We start from the raw sequence: 19,722 nt of genomic DNA, 5'->3' as shown, positions 1-19,722 counted from the left end.
ATTTGGCTGGTTCTTCAGTTGCCTTACACACTGTTTTTTCTCATTGTTTGTGAGCCATTTCAGGCCGACAGCAAACAGGCCCCCACCCCATTGTAAGTCTGAAATGGTCGCATTTCAGGGATCAATTTCACTTCCCCTCCCCCTACTTCCAAGCAGGTATTTCAACCTTACAGTGCAGGGCGGGGGAGCTCTAAGCTGTCAGCTTGAAATGGCTAGGTAGGATTTCAGCATACTGATTCGCTTTTCCCCTCCCACTCTCCAAAGGGAGGGAAGCCAACGTGTGTTCAGAAATAGTTTGCAGCCACTTTGGGCTGACATGTGAGATGTGCATGTACCCCACTGTCAGTCCAAAATGGCTGCAAGTGAATTCAGCATGCCCATTCACTCCCCGCCCCCTCTAAAGGGAGGGAAACCAATGCTGAAACCAATGGGAAACCATGCTGAAATGGTTTGCAGCCACCTTCAGCAGACAGAAGAAAGGTGCAGGTGCCTCTCCTCCTGTTTTACTTCTCCATGCAGATCAGGCTTAAGATTTTGGTGATCACCTTTAAGGCCACATGCAGTCTGGACCCAGTGTACCTTAGGGATCGCCTCTCTGACTACACCACCCAAAGAGTCTCACACTCCACCACCTCCAACTTTGTGGTGATCCCTGGCCCTTAATCAGCTTTCTCCGTCCTAGCCCCCACCTTGTGGAAGGTGCTCCCAGAGGAGCAGTTGAACAGTTCCACAGGGCCGGCAAAAGGGAGCTCCTCTGCCAGGCATTTGGTTGAGGTCAACCCAAACCACTGCTTCCCATCACCCCCCCCCCCCCCGGCCTCCCTCCTTCGACCATCACTGCAGACTCACCCATCCCACTGGGCCATCAGTACGCATTGACTTAGTGTTCTCCCCAGTTTTATCGTTCCATAATGTTATTGTTGTTATTGTATTATTATAAAGTGAGTTATTTGTATCGTTCATGTGTGATGTAAACTTCCCTGAGCCTTTGGGGAGGGCTCTATATAAACATAATTAATAAATAATAGCAAATAGGAAGAATCAAAAGGACCGGCATAAACCAGACCAGTTTGTTTTGGGGGTGTTGGGTCATCTGGATTTGGGGATTCAGTTGGGGAACACCCTGAAACCAAAATTTCCACTTCATGCCCATCTCTACAAATATTGGTTTGGATCCAACATAATATTTCCATAGATTGTAGGATTTCCACCCATGAAGCCTGGCTTTCTCATCTTCCCCCTATCAGTGCAAATGCTGCTCCTGAAGGAGTCAGGCTAGTGACTAGAGTTCTTGATTAGAGAATCTGCAACTTCTAGAGGGAAAAAAATTCGAAATACCATGCACGCTTAAATAACAATGGATTTCTGTTGCTTGTTCTTCCAAACAGCCCAGGACAAATATGGAAGTGTTTTTTTTTAAAACTTATTTAACAATAAAGATCAAAATGTATGTGTTATGTAATGATGAAAGAAGGTAGAGCTTATGTACTTAAAAAAAGAAAAGCAACTTTGATTGGCAGAATTTGAAATGGAGAAGAATGAGGGGGAGGCCAGAGGCCAGTGTCCATTATTTTTGACACTTTTTGGAGAACAGGTGAGGTGCCAGATGATTGGAGGTGAGCAAATGTTGTCCCCATCTTCAAGAAAGGAAAAAAGGAGGATCCGGGTAACTATCGACCCGTCAGCTTGACATCTGTAGCTAGCAAAATTTTGGAACAAATAATCAAAAACTCGGTCCTTGAGCAGCTGGAACTGAGAGCTGTGATTTCTAAGACTCAGCATGGGTTTCGCAAGAACAAGTCATGTCAGACCAACCTTATTTCTTTTTTCGAGAAAGTGACTACCTTGCTGGATCAGGGGAATGCCGTGGACATAGTTTATCTGGATTTCAGTAAAGCTTTTGATAAAGTTCCACATGATATTCTTGTTGACATATTGGTAAAATGCAGTATGGATCCTAATTCTGTCAGGTGGATCAATAACTGGTTGACAAATCGTACCCAGAGGATACTTGTTAATGGTTCAGCATCTTCTTGGAAAAGAGTGACAGGTGGAGTACCCCAAGGATCTGTCCTGGGGCCTGTGTTGTTCAACATATTTATAAATGATTTGGATGAGGGATTAGAGGGGATACTTATTAAATTTGCAGATGATACTAAACTGGGAGGGGTAGCAAACACAACTGAAGACAGCAACAGAATACAGGATGATCTTGATAGGCTCGAGAAGTAGGCTAAACTGAATAAAATGAAGTTCAATAGGGACAAATGTAAAGTTCTGCATTTAGGTACGAAAACCAAATACACCAATATAAGATGGGGGAGACTTGTCTTGGCAGTAGAATGTGCGAAAAGGATCTAGGAGTCTTAGTAGACCATACAATGAACATGAATCAGCAGTGTGACTCAGTGGCTAAAAAAGCAAATGGAATTTTGGGCTGTATCAAACGGAGTATCGTGTCCAGATCACGGGAGATGGTGGTACCGCTTTACTCTGCTCTGGTTTGGCCTCACTTGGAGTACTCTGCTCAGTTTTGGGCACCCCAATTGAAGAGGGATGTTGACAAACTGGAACGTGTCCAGAGGAAACAAAGATGGTGAGGGGTTTGGAGACAAAGACATATGAAGAAAGGTTGGGGGAGCTTGGTCTGTTTAGCCTGGAGAGGAGACGACTGAGATGGGATCTGATAACCATCTTCAAGTATTTAAAAGGCTGCCATATGGAGGATGGAGGAGAATTGTTCTCTCTTGCCTGAGAGGGACAGACCAGAACAAATGGGATGAAATTAATTCAAAAGAAATTCCATCTAAACATCCGCAAGAAGTTCCTGAAAGTTAGAGCGGTTTCTCAGTGGAACAGGCTTCCTTGGGAGGTGGTGGCTTCTCCGTCTTTGGAAATTTTTAAACAGAGGCTAGATAGGCATCTGATGGAGAGGCTGATTCTGTGAAGGTTCAAGGGGGTGGCAGGTTATAGTAGATGAGCGATAGGGATGTGAGTGTCCTGCATAGTGCAGGGGGTTGGACTAGGTGACCCGTGAAGTCTCTTTCAACTCTATTATTCTATGATTCTACGAGGGTGCTTAACCATTTCCCCATCTACCATTTTTCTACTCAAAATAACCCCGTCTCCCAACTGATTTCTTTCTCGCAGGTTTTAAGCTCTGTGCAGACAAACATCAGCTAGAGAGTGAGAAGGAGAAGCTGGAGATTGGAGAAAGTTAAGCATCCCTCTCACATTCTTCTCCATTTCATATTTCACTTCCCTAAACCTTTTTGTTTTAATTTTAAAGGGGGATGTTTGATGTATATATAGGTGTTGAATAGACCATGTTAAAAGCCCGTGACAAAGTGGACATTGAAGAAGAGTTCCAAGAAGATTGGTTCCGCTTTTCTCTACCCAAAGGAGGCTCAAAGCGGCTTACAGTCGCCTTCCCTTTCCTCTCCCCACAACAGACACCCTGTGAGGGAGGTGATGCTGAGAAAGCCTTGATATCACTGCTTGGTCAGAACAGCTTTATCAGTGCTGTGGCGAGCCCAAAGTCACCCAGCTGGCTGCATGTGGAGGAGTGAGAAATCAAACCCGACTCTCCAGATTGGAAGTCCGTGTTCCTAACCACTATACCCAGCTGGCTCTTGATTGGTGAAACATATCTGGAAAATGTGATTGGTCTTTAAAGTGCTACTGAACTCCACTTTCGTTCTACTTCCTAAAACTAACATGGCTATCAACTTTAAACTAAACTCTTTTATTTATGGGCTTTATAATAAACTGGAGGGGGTGACTTCCTTTCTGAAATGTCAGTTTCTCTCTTTCTGCGCCTTGATATTTTTTGTCTAAAACATATTGAAAGCTTAAACCGATTTGGGAATAACTGTCAAAGAAGAAATGTGAATCGGAACTCTGGGCAAGCTCTCACAGATTCTCTCCTTATATAAACTTGTGGGGAAATGATTTTAAGTTAATATTTCAATTTGCATTGGACACCATTAAAATTGCTTAAATTAGGGTTAAATTAGATCAGCAGTGTTGAAGAGGTTATAGCAGTGCTGGGAATTGCCTTTGTATGTGGTAGTTCAATCCCTGAAGTGGGGCACAAGTAAGTGGAATAATAAACCAATGTTATCATGAATGTCCTGGGTGACCTGATGATTATCCCCAAAAAGCTATCTATATATTCTTGAATACTGGGTCCTAAATCTCTAAAGTTCAGCTGAGATGGTTATTATGTGAAGAGTAATCTTTCTTTTAAGTAATACTTACAAAATCCGTGATATAACAAAAATGATATAATTTATCAATTTCATATGCTTATGCCATGGCAGATCCAAGAAAAGGACATTGTTTGGGGAGTGCTGGGTTGGATCCTGCCTCTATTTGCTCATGTGCAATGGGGGGGGGGTGTAGTTTTCACCAATTCCCACCTTCCATAGCAGCTCCCAAACACCTCTCCCCCAAATGTTGCTTCTCAGGAGGGAGTGAATTATGAAAATCATTTCCCCTTGTGCCCTCATAAAGTTAGACTGGGTCCAAACTGTTATCTTCTTGTCTCGTGTGCTGAATGGAAATAACTTTTTGTCCTGTTTCATATATAAACATATGAAGCTGCCCAACTGAGTCAGACCAGTGGTCCCCAAAGCCCAATATTCTTTACTCTCAGTGCAATCCTAAGCAATTATACCCTTTCAAGCCCATTGGACTTAGATGCATCTAACTCTGTGTAGGACAGTGCTTCGTGTTTGATCTCACTTTCAAATGCTTCAATCAGACATATTTTCTGTCTTGCTTCATATTCTGGACCGCTAAGTCATGAGTCCTCTGTATAGCATTGCCCTTTTCCCAAAAGGGCATAAGTAAGTCTGAGAGGAATTATACATTTCTACAAGCCAGCGTTGTGTAGTGTTTAAGAGCAGTGGAATGCAACCTGGAAAACTGGGTTTGATTCCTTAATCTTCCCCATGAAGCCTACTGACTGACTTTGGGGCAGTCTCAGTTCTCTCAGAACTCTCCCTACCTACCTCACAAGGAGCTGTTGTGTAGAGAGGAAGGGAATGCAATTGTAAGCCACTTTGATACTGCTTAAGCCTTTCTCAACTTTTTTACCATTGAGAAACCCCTGAAACATTCTTCAGGCTTCAAGATACCCCAGAAGTGGTGCCATGCAGAATATGGTTGGGAAACATAGCTGTGCGCATGGCCCTTCTGACACCTCCATGCCCATCATTGGCCACTTTGGGAAGGGGTGGCTTGGTTGACGTGACCATATATGGTCATATCACTTGATAAATGTTTAACAAATATTTACAGTTAACTCCCACCTATTTGGGAAACCCAGGGCTGTCAAGAAACCCCCAGGTTTCATGAACCCCTTGTTGAGAAAGCCTGCTTTAAGGTAAAGAAAAGCAGGGTATAAAAACCTCTTCTTCCTCTTCCTTCTTTTATGTCTCTTATGGACCCATTATGCACAGGGGCTTTAGCGCACATTCGGGGTGGAATGGCGGCGACTAAAATCACCGTGCCGGCTGCAACCGTCTGCAGCTTCGGTGCATGCCGCCGAAAAAGCCGCGTTCGCGAAATGCGGAAGAAAGCGCGGGTGACCGGGGCGCAACCAGAAGCGGCGCCCAGATCGCCGCGTGCATAATCGGTTACTCTGGGTTTTGCCTCCATCGTGCCCCGCCCCGTGCATAACCGGTGTGCGTCGCGTCTTCCCCCTCCTCGTTTTCCATGTGACCCGAAATCGCCGTTTCGGCAGCCGTACATAATGGGCCTTGTAGAGAATAATGGATGTCTCTTGAAAGAATCTTTTTTTTAAATTACAGAACATAGAATAAGTTAACCAAGCGACTGTTATACAAGAGTCCCGTACATTGCTGCATTTGGTGTTTATTCTGCTTCCTTTCTGAGAATGTACAGCAATAATTCCTGTCTATGGTTGAAGTGGGAGTGCGCATTCGTTGACCCCTTGCCTTGTAAGAAATATGACGGCTTGTTTTCCGTATTAGTCTTCTTACATGGCACTTTGGGGATCCATTGCATTCGTATTTTCTCCACCCTGTTCCACCTGGTGCCACTCCCATGTTTCATGTCGATGTTCTTCATAGGAATACAACTGGAGGAACTACCAGCCAGGCAACATGAGTGCTTCCGAGCTGCAAATGCTAGCGAGCATGAAGAGGCAACAGAACGAAGAGCTGGAAAACAGCGAACCTTCTCACGGGCTGAGCGCATCTCAAATCGACAATTGTAATATCAGCATCAGCACAAGCAGTGACGACACGACTACCTGGAACTCGTGTCGGCCAGCGGTAAGCTTGAATGTACCTTCCATGTTGTTTAAACCAGGGGTGGTCAACCTGTGGTCCTCCAGATGTTCATGGGCTACAATTCCCATGAGCCCCTGCCAGCATTTGCTGGCAGGGGCTCATGGGAATTGTAGCCCATGAACATCTGGAGGACCACAGGTTGACCACCCCTGGTATACAGCACTGGTCAGACCACACCTGGAGTACTGTGTGCAGTTCTGGAGGCCTCACTTCAAGGAGGACGTAGATAAAATTGAAAGGGTACAGAGGAGAGCGACGAGAGCGTTTGCTGGCAGGGGCTCATGGGAATTGTAGCCCATGAACATCTGGAGGACCACAAGTTGACTTCCCCTGGTTTAAATAGTTCCCCAGTGAACTCTCCAGGCATCTGGAGCCTCATTTTGTGTAGACTTCCATATTTTGGACTCAGCGTTTATACACACTGCAGGGCCAAATAGGTGCAAACACTAACATTGTTAAAATGCTTTATTAATGCTTTTGTGTCTGTTCGGGACTGGATATTTCAAGTGAGTTCCAAACATGTTCAGTCACATACGAGTCAGGTGTGCGACCCGAAATAAACAGCGTCCAATACTTGTTAAAATACTTCATTAATTGTTTTGTGTCCATTCAGGACTACATTTTCAAGCGATTTCAAACATGGTTAATCACAGATAGGTTAGGGCTTCAGGAGGACTCCAAGCATGCTTGATAGTTCTCTTGGAAGGAATATAACCCAATAATGCAATCCAGAATTCCTTCTGATCCCCATTCATTTCTAACTGCTGAACATATTACTGAATAGATTATCCGTGTATCACAGCTCAAACAAAGGGGGGGGGGCAAGTAGAAATCCCAGCATGAAGTATTCTGTTCACATTTGCTAACATTTGCTAACTTGTAGTGTGATGGTCATGCTGTCTAAAAGTAAAACATCGATCAGCATCATTATTGATTAAACTATGCATACCCCTCTTTTCTTCTTGGCTCAAGGCATTGACATTTGCCCACTCTTTTTGGATTTAACACAGTCTATTATTATTATTCTGTTTCTGAGGGGTGCTTATGCTTGGACACTGGTCAGTCTGCAAGGAGAGGGAGTTCTATAGTTGATGGAGGGGGCAGCCCTAACATTGCTTCATAACACTGCATCATAACTGAGTGAATGTCAATTCATAGCAAGTTGTCTTAAATGCAGAGATTATAATGGTACAGATAGTATATGTTGAACTCTAATGTAGGTTTGGCCATATGTATTTAAGATAACATGCAGAGCAGTTGTATTGACACTGGGTTAAACCTTGTTTAGATGTGTGGGACCAATCCAAGCCTAACATGTATTCTTTGCACTACCTGTTACTGCTTGACACAAACATTATCATCTTCTTATCTCAACTCTTTAGGCTTTAATTGCTTGTTTTATTTTATTTGTAATCATTGTCATTTGCATTGAGTTCTTTTTAGGAGAACGGAGGCCTAAAATGTCTTGAATCAGTAAGCACAAGGTATTTTATGAAAACGCACATCTTATCTCCACATTGTAGCACTTACAAGAAAAACATTGTACTACCTTGGCTTTTGGGGTAAGTGCTGCAATGTTGAGATCCGAAAGATTGGAACTAATAGAATTAATGAACTTGCACAGTAATTAATGTGTACAGCACAGTACTGATTGTGTTTTACAACCTTTCTTGCATCTTTCTTCATGCCCGTCTTCATGAAAACATGTGTGAGACGAAGATGGTCCTCAAGTGGACCATTTTCTTATAAATAGGGATAGGGATGGGTACAAACCAAAAATTGCCACGAAACTGCCCCGATTTGTGCACCCCAAACTCATGCACCCCTCTCCCAAACTTTCCATAGACTTTTGGTTTGGGGTTCGGCTGGCAACCATTCTAGGGTGTGCAGGCCTGCTGTCCACATAACATGGCTTACAAGCCATTGCAGCATGCTGGTTCATTTGCCTTGTTTTCAAAGGGAGGGAAGGGAACCAGCGCACTGAAATGGCCACTGCAGGGCAGCCCATCAGACCCCAAGCTGATAGTGCAGAGAGCTCACTCTCCGCATGCATGATCAGCTGTTTTTTTTTGGGGGGGGGTGCTAGGCTACCACCAGGCAACCCAGCACATGCAGAGACAGTTCACTCTCTGCATGATTAGCTGTTTGGCAGGGTGCTCGGCAGTCCAGCACCCCCCAAGCCAATCATGCAGGAAGACGCAAAACAAACCATCTAAACCAGACTTTTGTTTTGGGGAGAATTGGGTTGTCGGGGTTTGGAGGTTCAGCAACCCCCTGAACGGAACCAGAATTTTCTGGTCCATGCCCTCCACTACTTATAAATGTACATAGCAAAATTCATTCTGATAGCTCAGTATTCAAAATTCATAGCAATATTACAGTAAGTTTTATATTTTCCTTCCTATGAAAGACCAGAGTGGAAGAAAAACGGTTGTGTAATATATAGTGATAGTAGCCTGGCCATGGATGGCAGCTGATGTCATGATGCTCAAGGCAGATACTACATTAATTCACATCTTTCTGTTCCCCTTTGCAAAAGGGTCAATCTGTGACCAGATCCGCATTAGGAGACATTCCTTGTTTGCGATCTCCTTGCTTTTAATTTCCTTTGGATGCTGCGAGTCAACTCTAGGGGGATTTCTGCACAAAAGGCAATGTGGCTAAATCTGTGCGCTATTGAAAAGCGCTGCAGGCAAAAACGGCAGATCGCGGTAATGCACACAAAAAGGCTCTCCCACTAGCGCTGTTCTCGTAACGCACAAGTTTCTGGTCTCGCTGAAATTGCAATAGGGGGTGCGATATTTTTCCACACTTCCTCCCGCCCCTTAACAGCCAATTAACTGTTCTATTCGTGTTTCCCTTTAAGAACTCTTTTTTAAAAACCTGAAAACACCTGTAGCAACGCATATTCGTTCCTTCAATGCATCAGAAAGACCTTTTCCGCAGGCATAGGAGCTGGCACTTAATCGTTTACAGGCTCTTCAAGTTAAAAAAAATCCCCCCCCCCCATGGGCGAGATTTGTGGCTGAAATTATGGGCAGTGTCGAACAAGGGGCTGTGTTGTGCTTGGGAACTTTAAAGACACTTGCAGTAGGGAGCTTTGTTTAACTTTTAATCACGTCTGTGGAGGGACTTTAGCCGGAGAAGCCTCGCTCGTTCGTTGCTTTCCCCATCTAAGGAAAAAAAATGGTGATAGTTTCACTGGAAGTTCAGCAGCGAGAGCAAGGGGAGAGACATTCTTTCTGCCGCTACATTGAGAACGCACATGCCTTTCGCTGATGTGTTGCTGCTTGTGCGCAGAAGTGTAGCGGTTTTCTCGGGGGGAATCCACTTTTCCCGATTTCCCGAAAAGCGCTATAACGAAGCGCTTTATGCGGGAGTGTTGCAGGAGTGTTACAGATTGTGTGCGACGTCATGCGGAACCTTGAATTAGTAGCGTTTACCAAAGGTAAGACTTCTGCTACATTTAAGTCGTGCGGAATGGCCCTAGCATTTCCACATTTGGGCTTTCCTCCCCTCATTTCCTGGGCTAAAATTTGTGATATGCTTTCCGTACTGAGTCTGCTGGAGGCAACCACCCATCATACTTTGCTTCCTCTCCCTATTCCAAAAATGTTCCTGCTTGCACCTTTGCAAAATGGTGCCTGCTTGCACCTTTGTTTTTGTTGTGCCCCTTCATCCCATCATCCTGCACCCTTGATCACCTCCTCCCTTTATCCCCAAAGTGTCCTGAATGTGTTTTTTTTTAAACCTGAGTTATAATGTCATAACATAATGCTGCTGTGTAAGACTACAAGATTGGTTCCTTTAGAATTATAAACAGCATTGTAATGCAATCACATCTTTTTATAAAAAAGGAGATTTTGCTGAATGGAGGGAGGGAGGTGGGAGGGAGGGAGGACAGTGACAAGGAAAGGACTGCACCTGAAGAAGCAAATTTTAGTGCTGAAACAGACAAAAAAGATCCTTTAAAAAGCAAATCCAAACTATATCACTAGTACAGAAACAGTCTCAGATTCATCCATCAAGTGCGAAATGTCCTGAGAACAACAAAAAATTTTCTATCTTAGTTTCCAAGGAAGATGTTGTGTTACATTGTATTTTATATTTTCCTTTCCCCTTTAAAAATGGACAGTGGAGTCAAGTTGGTATCAGAATTTGAAATGTCTAATCATTCCATGAACATCAAATTTCCAGCATTCCAATATATTTTTTGCCCGGGGAGTGGGAATGCTAATCATTCCATGTACATCGTATTTTCAACAGTCCAATCTTTTTGTACCCTGGAAAAAGAAAACACTTCAGTGCCTGGGGGAGGAGCTAAACTCTTTACATGCCCACCAATACTACCTAGGGAAGTAAAAAAGGTGGTGTAGGGCAAAATTGGGAATGGTATTATTTGTAGAGAAGCAAGCAGGTTGTTCGGGATGTTGTTTTTATACAGGAGCGTTCAAGTCTTTGGGGATGTCTTCTGCTTTCTTGGGCGAACATTTTTTTAGCATTTTGTCGATGTATAAAAAGTACGAGGCAAAAGGCCTGTTAGTGAAAAGACCAGTCCTGCAAGGTGAATTCCACATGAACAGAAAGAAACCAGGTGTGAAGAGATTCCACTCAGATCAGTTGTTTTAGCATCTGTAAATGCAATCCATAATAGAGTTGTGCCATTTTCAGCCCAATGATTTCAGTGGCTTTAGAAGGGTATAGCTTTGCTTAGGATTATTCTATGAGAAATCACCTCCAGCTTCTCTGGCATGGTAGGAAGCAGTGATTCTGTTCCTTGTAAGATCTGATCCATAGATCAGCATACAAAGAATTAAAGATAAGAATATGTGGAGGAAAATATCCTTAAGGTAAGTCCATCCTTCCAAAAGTGTAGCAGCAAGTCATCATATCTGTAGGTAACAGGTTTCATACTGTCTTTTAAAAAATAATAATAATTTCTGACTTCTTGAGTCTTGGAATTTAAAAGTACAGCAGATGAGAGATGAGTCCCTAATGGTGCTTTTCATCTTTTGAAAATGGCTGCAGTTGAAATTCTGCAGTTTCTTTTATTTTCATTGATTCTCACGTCTCAAGGTGGATATGTCTGTTTTATTGTCCTGAATGTCATGTCAAAGCTAATGTTGGAATGAAAAGGGGCTAGTGCTTTCTGTATATAATGGAACGTGCTACATATTACATTGAGTGTCTGGTTGGTTCTCCCAATGCATAGTTTAAATTTTAAAAACGGAGGTGGTCAAATCAGGGGTACAGTCTGATGGCAGCCTCCTGTGGTGCAGAGTGGTAAGGCAGCAGACATGCAGTCTGAAAGCTCTGCCCATGAGGCTGGGAGTTCAATCCCAGCAGCCGGCTCAAGGTTGACTCAGCCTTCCATCTTTCCAAGATCGGTGAAATGAGTACCCAGCTTGCTGCTGGGGGGTAAACGGTAATGACTGGGGAAGGCACTGGCCATGAAAACGCTGGAGGGCGTCACCCCAAGGGTCAGACATGACTCAGTGCTTGCACAGAGGATACCCTTACCTTTATGGTGGGAGAAGTTTCAACTCTTTTCCCCATGTCATTTTCCCCAATGACAATGCCTACATAAAATTAGTCTTTGGGGGGTGGGGTACATATAATAGAAAGCAACCATCTTTCTTCTCTACTGGGAATACTTACTATTAAAGAAAAGGCATACACTGAAAGAGTTAAACCCTGTGCCTGCACCATGGTGCCAAACTGAATTCCCTCTAGCAGTTTCCTTTTATGTTAAGCTACACATTGTAACATCTGTTCATGGATCCTCAACACAACATGAAGTTTGGCTATACGATATGCATATACCTAGTCATAGACATCCTTAATTTTTAATCTATCCTTCCTAGATGGGCAGAAGCAAGATGCTGAAACACTAGGATAATAGTCTCGAAATTAAATGAGATAGTTAAGGAGATAGTTTGAATTTTTCCAGTTTTTTTTTTAGAGGGTCTATGCAGACTTACCTAAAGTGATGAAAGGGGAAGCACAATTTATTCCACGAGGATTCCATGCTTGTATATATACACTTTGACCTCCCAGAGACAGCAAGGAACTGTGCTAAATTTTAAAAAACAGTAAGGTTTATGGTTGTGATGTATTCGTGTGAAACTTCAGTTCACAAATGTTTCATTAAATGGTTTTATTGCTGTATTTTTGTAAAGCTAAGGGAAGTTGAAGGGGGTCAGTTGATCCAGGTCCCCATCCATATAAGTGACACTGCCCATCGTAAGGGTTTCAGGGACAGTGTTTATGCTTCAGGAAGCTTACTGAAGAGAAATGAGCAGAGGAAAACACTGGTTCCTTAGGCTAGCCACAGTCATGTTAGAAGGTATTCTTACAGAGCAGTTTTTCTCAGAGCTCTCAGCCCCACCTCCCTCACAGAATGTCTGTTGTGGGGAGAGAAAGGGAAGGCAAACCACTTTGAGACTCCTTCAGACGGTGAAAAATAGGGTATAAAAACCAACACTACTTCTTCACAGTGCCATCTCAAGCAGGTCTACTCAGAATCCTAGTCAGGTCTTACTCAGTAGGGCCCACTCCCAGGAAAGTATTCTTAAAACATTACTGTTGACATCAATAGAGCTAAGGTGAGATGATGTAGGTTTGAAAGAGTGAATGGGATGATAATAGAGTTGGCAATCTCCTTCCCCCACCCCATACCTCCTGACCTTCCTCTTTCTAGTACTTTCTGATACGTTTTCTCCCAAAGTGATAACACAGACATCGCAAATCATGCCACCGACTCACTCACACAATGCACCAGTCCCTTGAAAGGAAAGGCCAGTCAACGTCTACCACAGTGGTCCCCAACCCCCAGTCCGGGGACCAGTACCGGTCCGTGGATCAGTCGGTACCGGGCCGCAGCTCCTCCTCATCCTCCTCCCCGGCCACTGCCTCGGGGGCTGCCCTGCCACTCTGCCGCCGGCTCACCTTTGGTGCTCTCCAGTGGCCGCCATGGCTGGGGTTTCCCCTCGGCGTGGCACTGTGAAGCTGCTGCTGGCAGGAAGTCAGGGGCACCGGCGGGAAAGCAAGTGGAGCAGAGGCTCAGTCAGGGGCAGCGACATCCCTCGGCAAAAGACTACCCCCCCCCCCGGCCTCAGTAAAATTGTCAAGTGTTGACCGGTCCCCGGTGATTAAAAGGTTGGGGACCACTGGTCTGCCAAAAGGCAATAAATGTGCAAAACACAAAATGGCAACATTTCATATCAACAGAACTTTTTCAGGAGTTACTGTAAAAGCAGCCTTTCAATATATTCACTGTATTAAAGTCCAGTAACACCTTGGAGACCAACAAAAAATTCAAGGTAGCAACCTCTGAGAGCTTACTTCATCGAGTCCCATGGTCTCTAAGGTGCTCCATTGGTCTCAAAGGTGCCGCTGAACTCATCTAGCTCTTCAACTGAAAACTAGCATGCCTATTCTCCTGAAAGTATATTCACTGACAGTCTAACAACCAGTGAAGCAAGGACAGTGAAACTGGAATTTCATCTTTATGTAAGATGAAGGAATATCCAAGATCCTTGACAGTAGAGTGCTTTATACTAGATCCTTGTAAATTCTAAACACTCTATTGAAGTACTTTAATGATTATTATTTATTACAGCAGAGGCGGCCGTAATAACCTTTACATCAGAGAGAGCCAAGGCATCTGCGATGGACCCAAGATACAACATAGACATTTTAATGCATTTTGCAAGACATTTAAAGGATCTGTTCCCTATTTTCCCTTTTAAAACTAAAGGCCCATTTCAGCCATTCTGCTGATTTTTCTGACATGGCGAGATTCAGTTTATCCTGACTGCCATGAACATGGAGGCATTGCCAAAGAATGGGTATCCATTTTAAACCTTTACCAGTAATAATACCTTCCAAATCATATCTTCTGTTGCTTGTCCCTATCGTCTTTCAGTCCTGGACTAGGCATCTCTCCCATTCTTGCCAGGATTCTTTGCCCATTGTCTGGTTCTTTGCTTTTTTAGATCTTCAGATGCTCTTGAAGATCATGATGCTCTTGAGGAACAAACTATGGTTTACCAGGAGTCCTGATTTGATTTGATGGTTGCCTGTGGCCCGCTCTATGCTCGTCTGTCACCTAAAGATAATTGGAACCCTGTAAGGATTCACCAAACCAGGAGAAAACTGATGGGTTGGGGTTCATCACTTTGCAGAATTTTCTGTGTTCATATTAGGGCTGAATGTATAATCTGTTGATTAATGAAGCAAAGCTTTAATCACAATTCAGGATGCATGGCAGCTAATTGCGTGTGTTGCAGTCTTTGGACTTACAGGTGTCTTTTTGACCGCTTATTTTGTTAGCCCCCTGGAAATAATAATAATTATTATTATTACACAAGGTTTTTAGAAAGATAGTGACCCCCCACTCCCACCCCTGTAAATTCACAGGGTAAACCCGGCTTCCTCAACAGTGTTTTGTGAAAGCCCTGGGTTTCTTGACAGCCCCCAAAGGATTGCCCAATTGGTGGGGAGTTAATTCATTGCAGGGGAGGAAAGAGAAGTGCAGCAGCTCATTTGGATGAATGAAGGGGCATTGCTGCGGTTTTTGCCCTGAAAACAGGGGAACTCCCTGCAGTGCACAAGGGGCCTAAATCCTCACCCCTGCAGTCCGATTTCCGCTTTTCCCTCCAAACCAGGAACGGCCACCGTCGGCCAAGCCAAGGGCAGCAGAGCGCTAGCTCATTACTGCCCCTTGTAAGCCATCCCAACTGAGTCCTGGGACTGCAGCAGCCGTCCAAGCTGCATATGAGAGCCATTTTCCTCACCAGCACAACTGGGGCTTGGCAAAGGCAGCAGACAGGCAGGCAAGCACCAAGGCCAGGGCAGTCACCCCAGGGAGAGTAGCCCAGCATATGGGGGGGGGGGGGGTGACGGAGGCCAGCCTCAGGTCTTTTCCCAGGCCACCAGAATAGGTCACTCGGCCATTTCTGGCATTGGGGGTGATGACTGAGCATGATGTCAGATCCAGTGGGAGTGTCTGGGTGATGTCACTTCTGGTGATATGTGACTCCCAGAGACATGGCAGGGATGTGTGGCTCTTTCGGTTAATTGACTCTGAGAGTACCATGTGTAAGGATGCATTAACAATCACTGATCAACAATTTAAAAAATAATGATCACTGAACTGCACAGTCTTAGACACAGAGTGGCCTGTATCCAAATAAATAGCAGTAACAATGGCAATTGGAGGGTTAGAAGGGTTCTTAGACTATCCTGGGTTCAGCAAGTCAAATAACAGCTTTGGCAAACTGGGATGCAAAATCACATTACTCCAGCCAGTATTTCCACGGTTGACTCTCAGGCCCATTTTGTGTTTTACTTAATAAAACTCAAGGTGTTCTAGCAAGTCTCCATGTTTTAACTAATGAATCTTAGTTTTGTTATCTATGACGCGTTGCTTCCTATAATGACTTTTCTGTTTGATCGTTTCTCACTGCCCCCTTCTCTTGCCGTCTTTCAAACGGAACTAGTGGTAGGGCAAGAGTTGCAGCACGGTCTCTCCCCCCCCCCTCCCCAGGGCTCCCTCCTCTTAGGTCACCGCAGTTACCTAAGCAGCCCGAGGTGCTGTCCCTGCCTTGCTGCCATGTATGTTTTGGGAGGAAGGCAGAGGATAACAAGTGAGGATGTTCACAGCGGTGGGGAATCTGGAAGAGATTGTGGGCATTACAGTTCCCCTCTCACTATTAACAGCCTTCCATTTGCAAGTGCTGAAAAGTACTTGAAGTTTTGTTGATGCTTTCAAGCAAGGATTGTAACACGTGAATATAAATTAAACTGAATTGGGGGAGTTCGCTCCTTACTATTCATTAGTATTTAATAAACCCTTCTCCCTGGGCACAAATGAAAATTATTTTAATTAGGAAGTGGTTCCCCCCCCTTCTCCAAACTGTAAACATGACATCAAAGTTATTTTAAAATATTCCGTCAAACGAATCAGCCATGCAAAAACCAAGTAATCATTCAGTGTGCTGGCTGCCTTTATTCCCTGCGATCTAGATGCTGGTCTCTTGAAGTAGTTTTGTTCCTGTTCAGAAAGAAGGAAGGAAGAGAGTAAAGTTTTGTGCCGTGTCAAGTTGACATCACCGGCAATTGAAATTCTTTGCTTGTTCACAAGGCCATTGCAGGAAGCAAAGCTGAGAAGCAAGCTCCCTTAAGCCGCCCTTCCCAGTGTGCTTCAGCTTTTTGTTCGGTGGGAGTGATAAAAAGGTTATACCAGGAGCTTGACTCCAACACTGTTGCCTGTTCCTGAGAAGCCAGCATCAATGCCGGTAGGGAAACAGTCTTTACAGAATGCCGGCACAGGTTCCCCCAACTAAATTCACAAAGCTGGTGAGAAGGGCTCATAGTGGAATCTCAGCTTCAGATTCATTACGGTGTCTTGATTTATGTGGCCAAAGGATGAGTATGAAAGAGAAAGAAATTAAAAGAGGTTCTGGACAATGAGAGGTACGACTGTTTTGTCACCTTTGTTCACCTAGGATGTTTTAGGAGCATAAAATCCAGTAGTTTATTTCAGGGTTGAATGTGTTTTATGTATTCATTTAGCATATTTGTATGCTGCCTTTCTTTCATTGGAAGGCCTTAAGGCAGCTAACATTTCTAAGAGTCAGGGCCATAGTTTCATGGTCAAAGCTGCCTTGTACTGAATCAGATCATCAGTCTGAGGAACTGCACAGAAGACTGATGATGAAAACAAAGTTGCGCTTACCTGTATCTATTGTTCATCTAGTATCTTCTGTGCAGGCAAACATACCCTCCCTCCTCCCTTGCTGCATAGTTTGTTTTTGGCAGCACGACGAGTATTGAAGGTGTGGGTGCTGTGGCACGGGAGCATGTGGTCCCTGGGCAGGAACTGTTCTCAACCTACCTTCCATGGGAGATTGAAGCCATAATTCCATTGTATCTCCTAAGCCCATTTTAGTTACTAGGCCACAGAAAGATACATGGTAGATAGCATTGAAGGCCGCAGGCAGATACAGAAGGACCTACAGGAAGACACTTTCCTGTCTGTCAACTTGTGTGGATTTATAGGGATAATCATGTCCAAGAATGCCTACAGTTTTGTCACTTTCCTGGAAAGTGGCAGATTTTAGGCATTTTATTAGTTATTTACAGTAGAAATGTCTAGGAACAATTTCTTTTAAGAGGTGTTAACAGGTACAGCCTGCTTTTTAAAGGCTATAGATACTGCAACTTCCCTCAATGAGTTGTTCATAATCAAGGCCATTTGTTCAGTCGGACTGCTCCCGGCAACTTTTTTAAGCCTCAAGGGACACCGAAGGGAAGCGGTAGGGCTCATTTCACCATATCCTCAGTTTGCTCTGACAGTCTCCACGTTAACTGTAGTTACGATGAATGCTCAAGAGTTGTCTGTTTTCCGTGTTCATATAAATATAAATGCCTTTCAGTGAATGCAAAGGGGAGCATTTTTTTTTCTTGTGAATCAAATAGGTCACAGGATTTTTCAGGGCCCAAATCACATCACCTACCCCCTGATCCTTTTAGGTGGAGACACTGGGGGGCTTGAGATCCTCTGCATTCAAAGCAGGTTCTCTACCCCTGAGTCATAGAATAGAATCCTAGAGATGGAAGGGGCCAGACAGGCTATCTAGTCCAACCCCCTGCTCAATGAAGGATCAGCCTAAAGTATCCAGGATAAGTATCTATCCAGCTGCTGCTTAAAGACTGACAATGAGGGGGAGCTCACCACCTCCTTAGACAGCCAATTCCACTGCTGAACTACTATGTGACAGATTTTTTTCCCCCTGATATCTACCTGGTACCCCCTGATATCTACCTGGCTAATAGTGCAGGTCCTATTCTCTGCTCTCAACAAGAACCATTCCCTGTCCTCCTCTGACAACTTTTTAGATACTTAAAGAAAGCAAGCATGTCCCCTCTCAGCCTCCTCTTCTCCAGGCAGAACATTCCCAAGTCCTTCAGCCTTTCGTAGGTCTTGGTCCACAGGCCCCTGATCATCCTTGTCACTCTTCTCAGCACCCTCTCAGTTTTGTCCACATCCTTTTTGAAGTGAAGCCTTCAGAACTGTGCACAATGCTCCAGATGCAGCCTGGCCAATTGTTATCCCACAAGTTCAGATCAAAAACAAAAAAAATGGAGAATTTGGCTTGCAAAAGGGATGGCCAGCTAGGATCTGTTTTGGACAGTTTATGAGGTGATTAAGCCCTTCAGGAGCCCTTTTGATGTGATGACTAAAAGGGTGACTGATCCAGGATGGCCAAGATCAAAAGTGATCAAAAAGAATGATCTGGGAAACTTTGGAGCTGATTTGATCTAGGTGACTATGTAGTGCAATAAAGCTTTGGCAAGGTGGCATTATGTGGATGGTAAGAAAGCACTTCTGATATCATCCTTTTAATGGGGTGTGGTAGGGAACATCAGGAAGGAAGGTGCTCTTTGAAGTTGCAGCAGATGTGTATGTGTTTCCCACAGATGCAGGGATGCTGAGTTCATGAAAGGTCAGTCACTCAGGCCAAGCTTCACTGATGCTCTCTTTTTGTCTAGGTCAGAGCAAATGCCCAGAGTCTTGACTGAAGAAGCACACAAGTGCTATTGTTGTCCCACGATGAAGTCTGTTTTCATAGGTGCTGATCCAGGGCTTCTGGCATCATAGAATACAGTCCAAAGATCTGGTTTTCACTGGTTACAATCCAGGGTCTGTTTCATACATAACCATCCAGGGATATGGTTTTACCAGTTACACAATGCGGTATACAGTGGGACTACGGCATCTTGCGATTTTGATCCTACGATCCCTCCCCAACAGGCTTAAGACTCTCAGTGCTTCTTGTTCTAACTGATCATGAGGAAGCACATGAGGATGGCGGTCAGGACAGCCCAAGGATGGGCAATTGCAACTCAGTTAGAGCTGCTGGATTCAACTCTTGCTGGACTGGAGCAATGAAAGGAAAAGGACACCAGGCGACAGCCCTCCTGCGAACTCTGCCCTTCTTGGCCCTTCCATTCTTGCTCCTGTGCAAGGGAAGGTGTTTTTATTATTCACAGGAGCATGTATGCCCAAGCCGTTCTTTGGCACACTGTAGTTTAATTGTTTGCAAAGGAGCAGGCAAGACAGGGGAGAGCTGGGGGAATAAAGGCTACCGTGTGGGGAGGTGGAATTATACCCTGTCATCTGCCATCTCGCCGGCCCACTCTTTAGCAAGAGATGAATCAGTTGCACTAATCAGTTCCCAAGAAAGAGGATTTTGCTGTAGTCACATGGCAAGCTTTAAAACACCGATAAATGGGCTTTGAAAAGATAAGACAGAACAAAGGGGGGGGACGTGTCGATCGCAGGGCTTTGAGACTGATAAATACGTGCACGAAAACGTGTTTCCATATACAGAAC

The 19,722-nt window shown here is 44.3% G+C and overlaps 1 protein-coding gene across 9 annotated transcripts in view; it reads left to right on the top strand.

Annotated features, from left to right (window-relative positions):
- Positions 1-19,722, top strand: part of CFAP20DC (CFAP20 domain containing) — a 196,953-nt gene that overhangs the window by 122,852 nt on the left and 54,379 nt on the right. For all 9 annotated transcript variants that reach the window (XM_077324990.1, XM_077324992.1, XM_077324986.1 and 6 more), the window contains one exon: positions 6,099-6,302. In XM_077324990.1, the coding sequence (XP_077181105.1) occupies positions 6,099-6,302 (204 nt within the window). The remainder of the gene's footprint in view (positions 1-6,098; positions 6,303-19,722) is intronic.

Source organism: Paroedura picta, chromosome 3, assembly GCF_049243985.1.
Source record: "Paroedura picta isolate Pp20150507F chromosome 3, Ppicta_v3.0, whole genome shotgun sequence".
Classification (NCBI taxonomy): domain Eukaryota; kingdom Metazoa; phylum Chordata; class Lepidosauria; order Squamata; family Gekkonidae; genus Paroedura; species Paroedura picta.
This window is presented reverse-complemented; position numbering and strand designations above follow the sequence as displayed.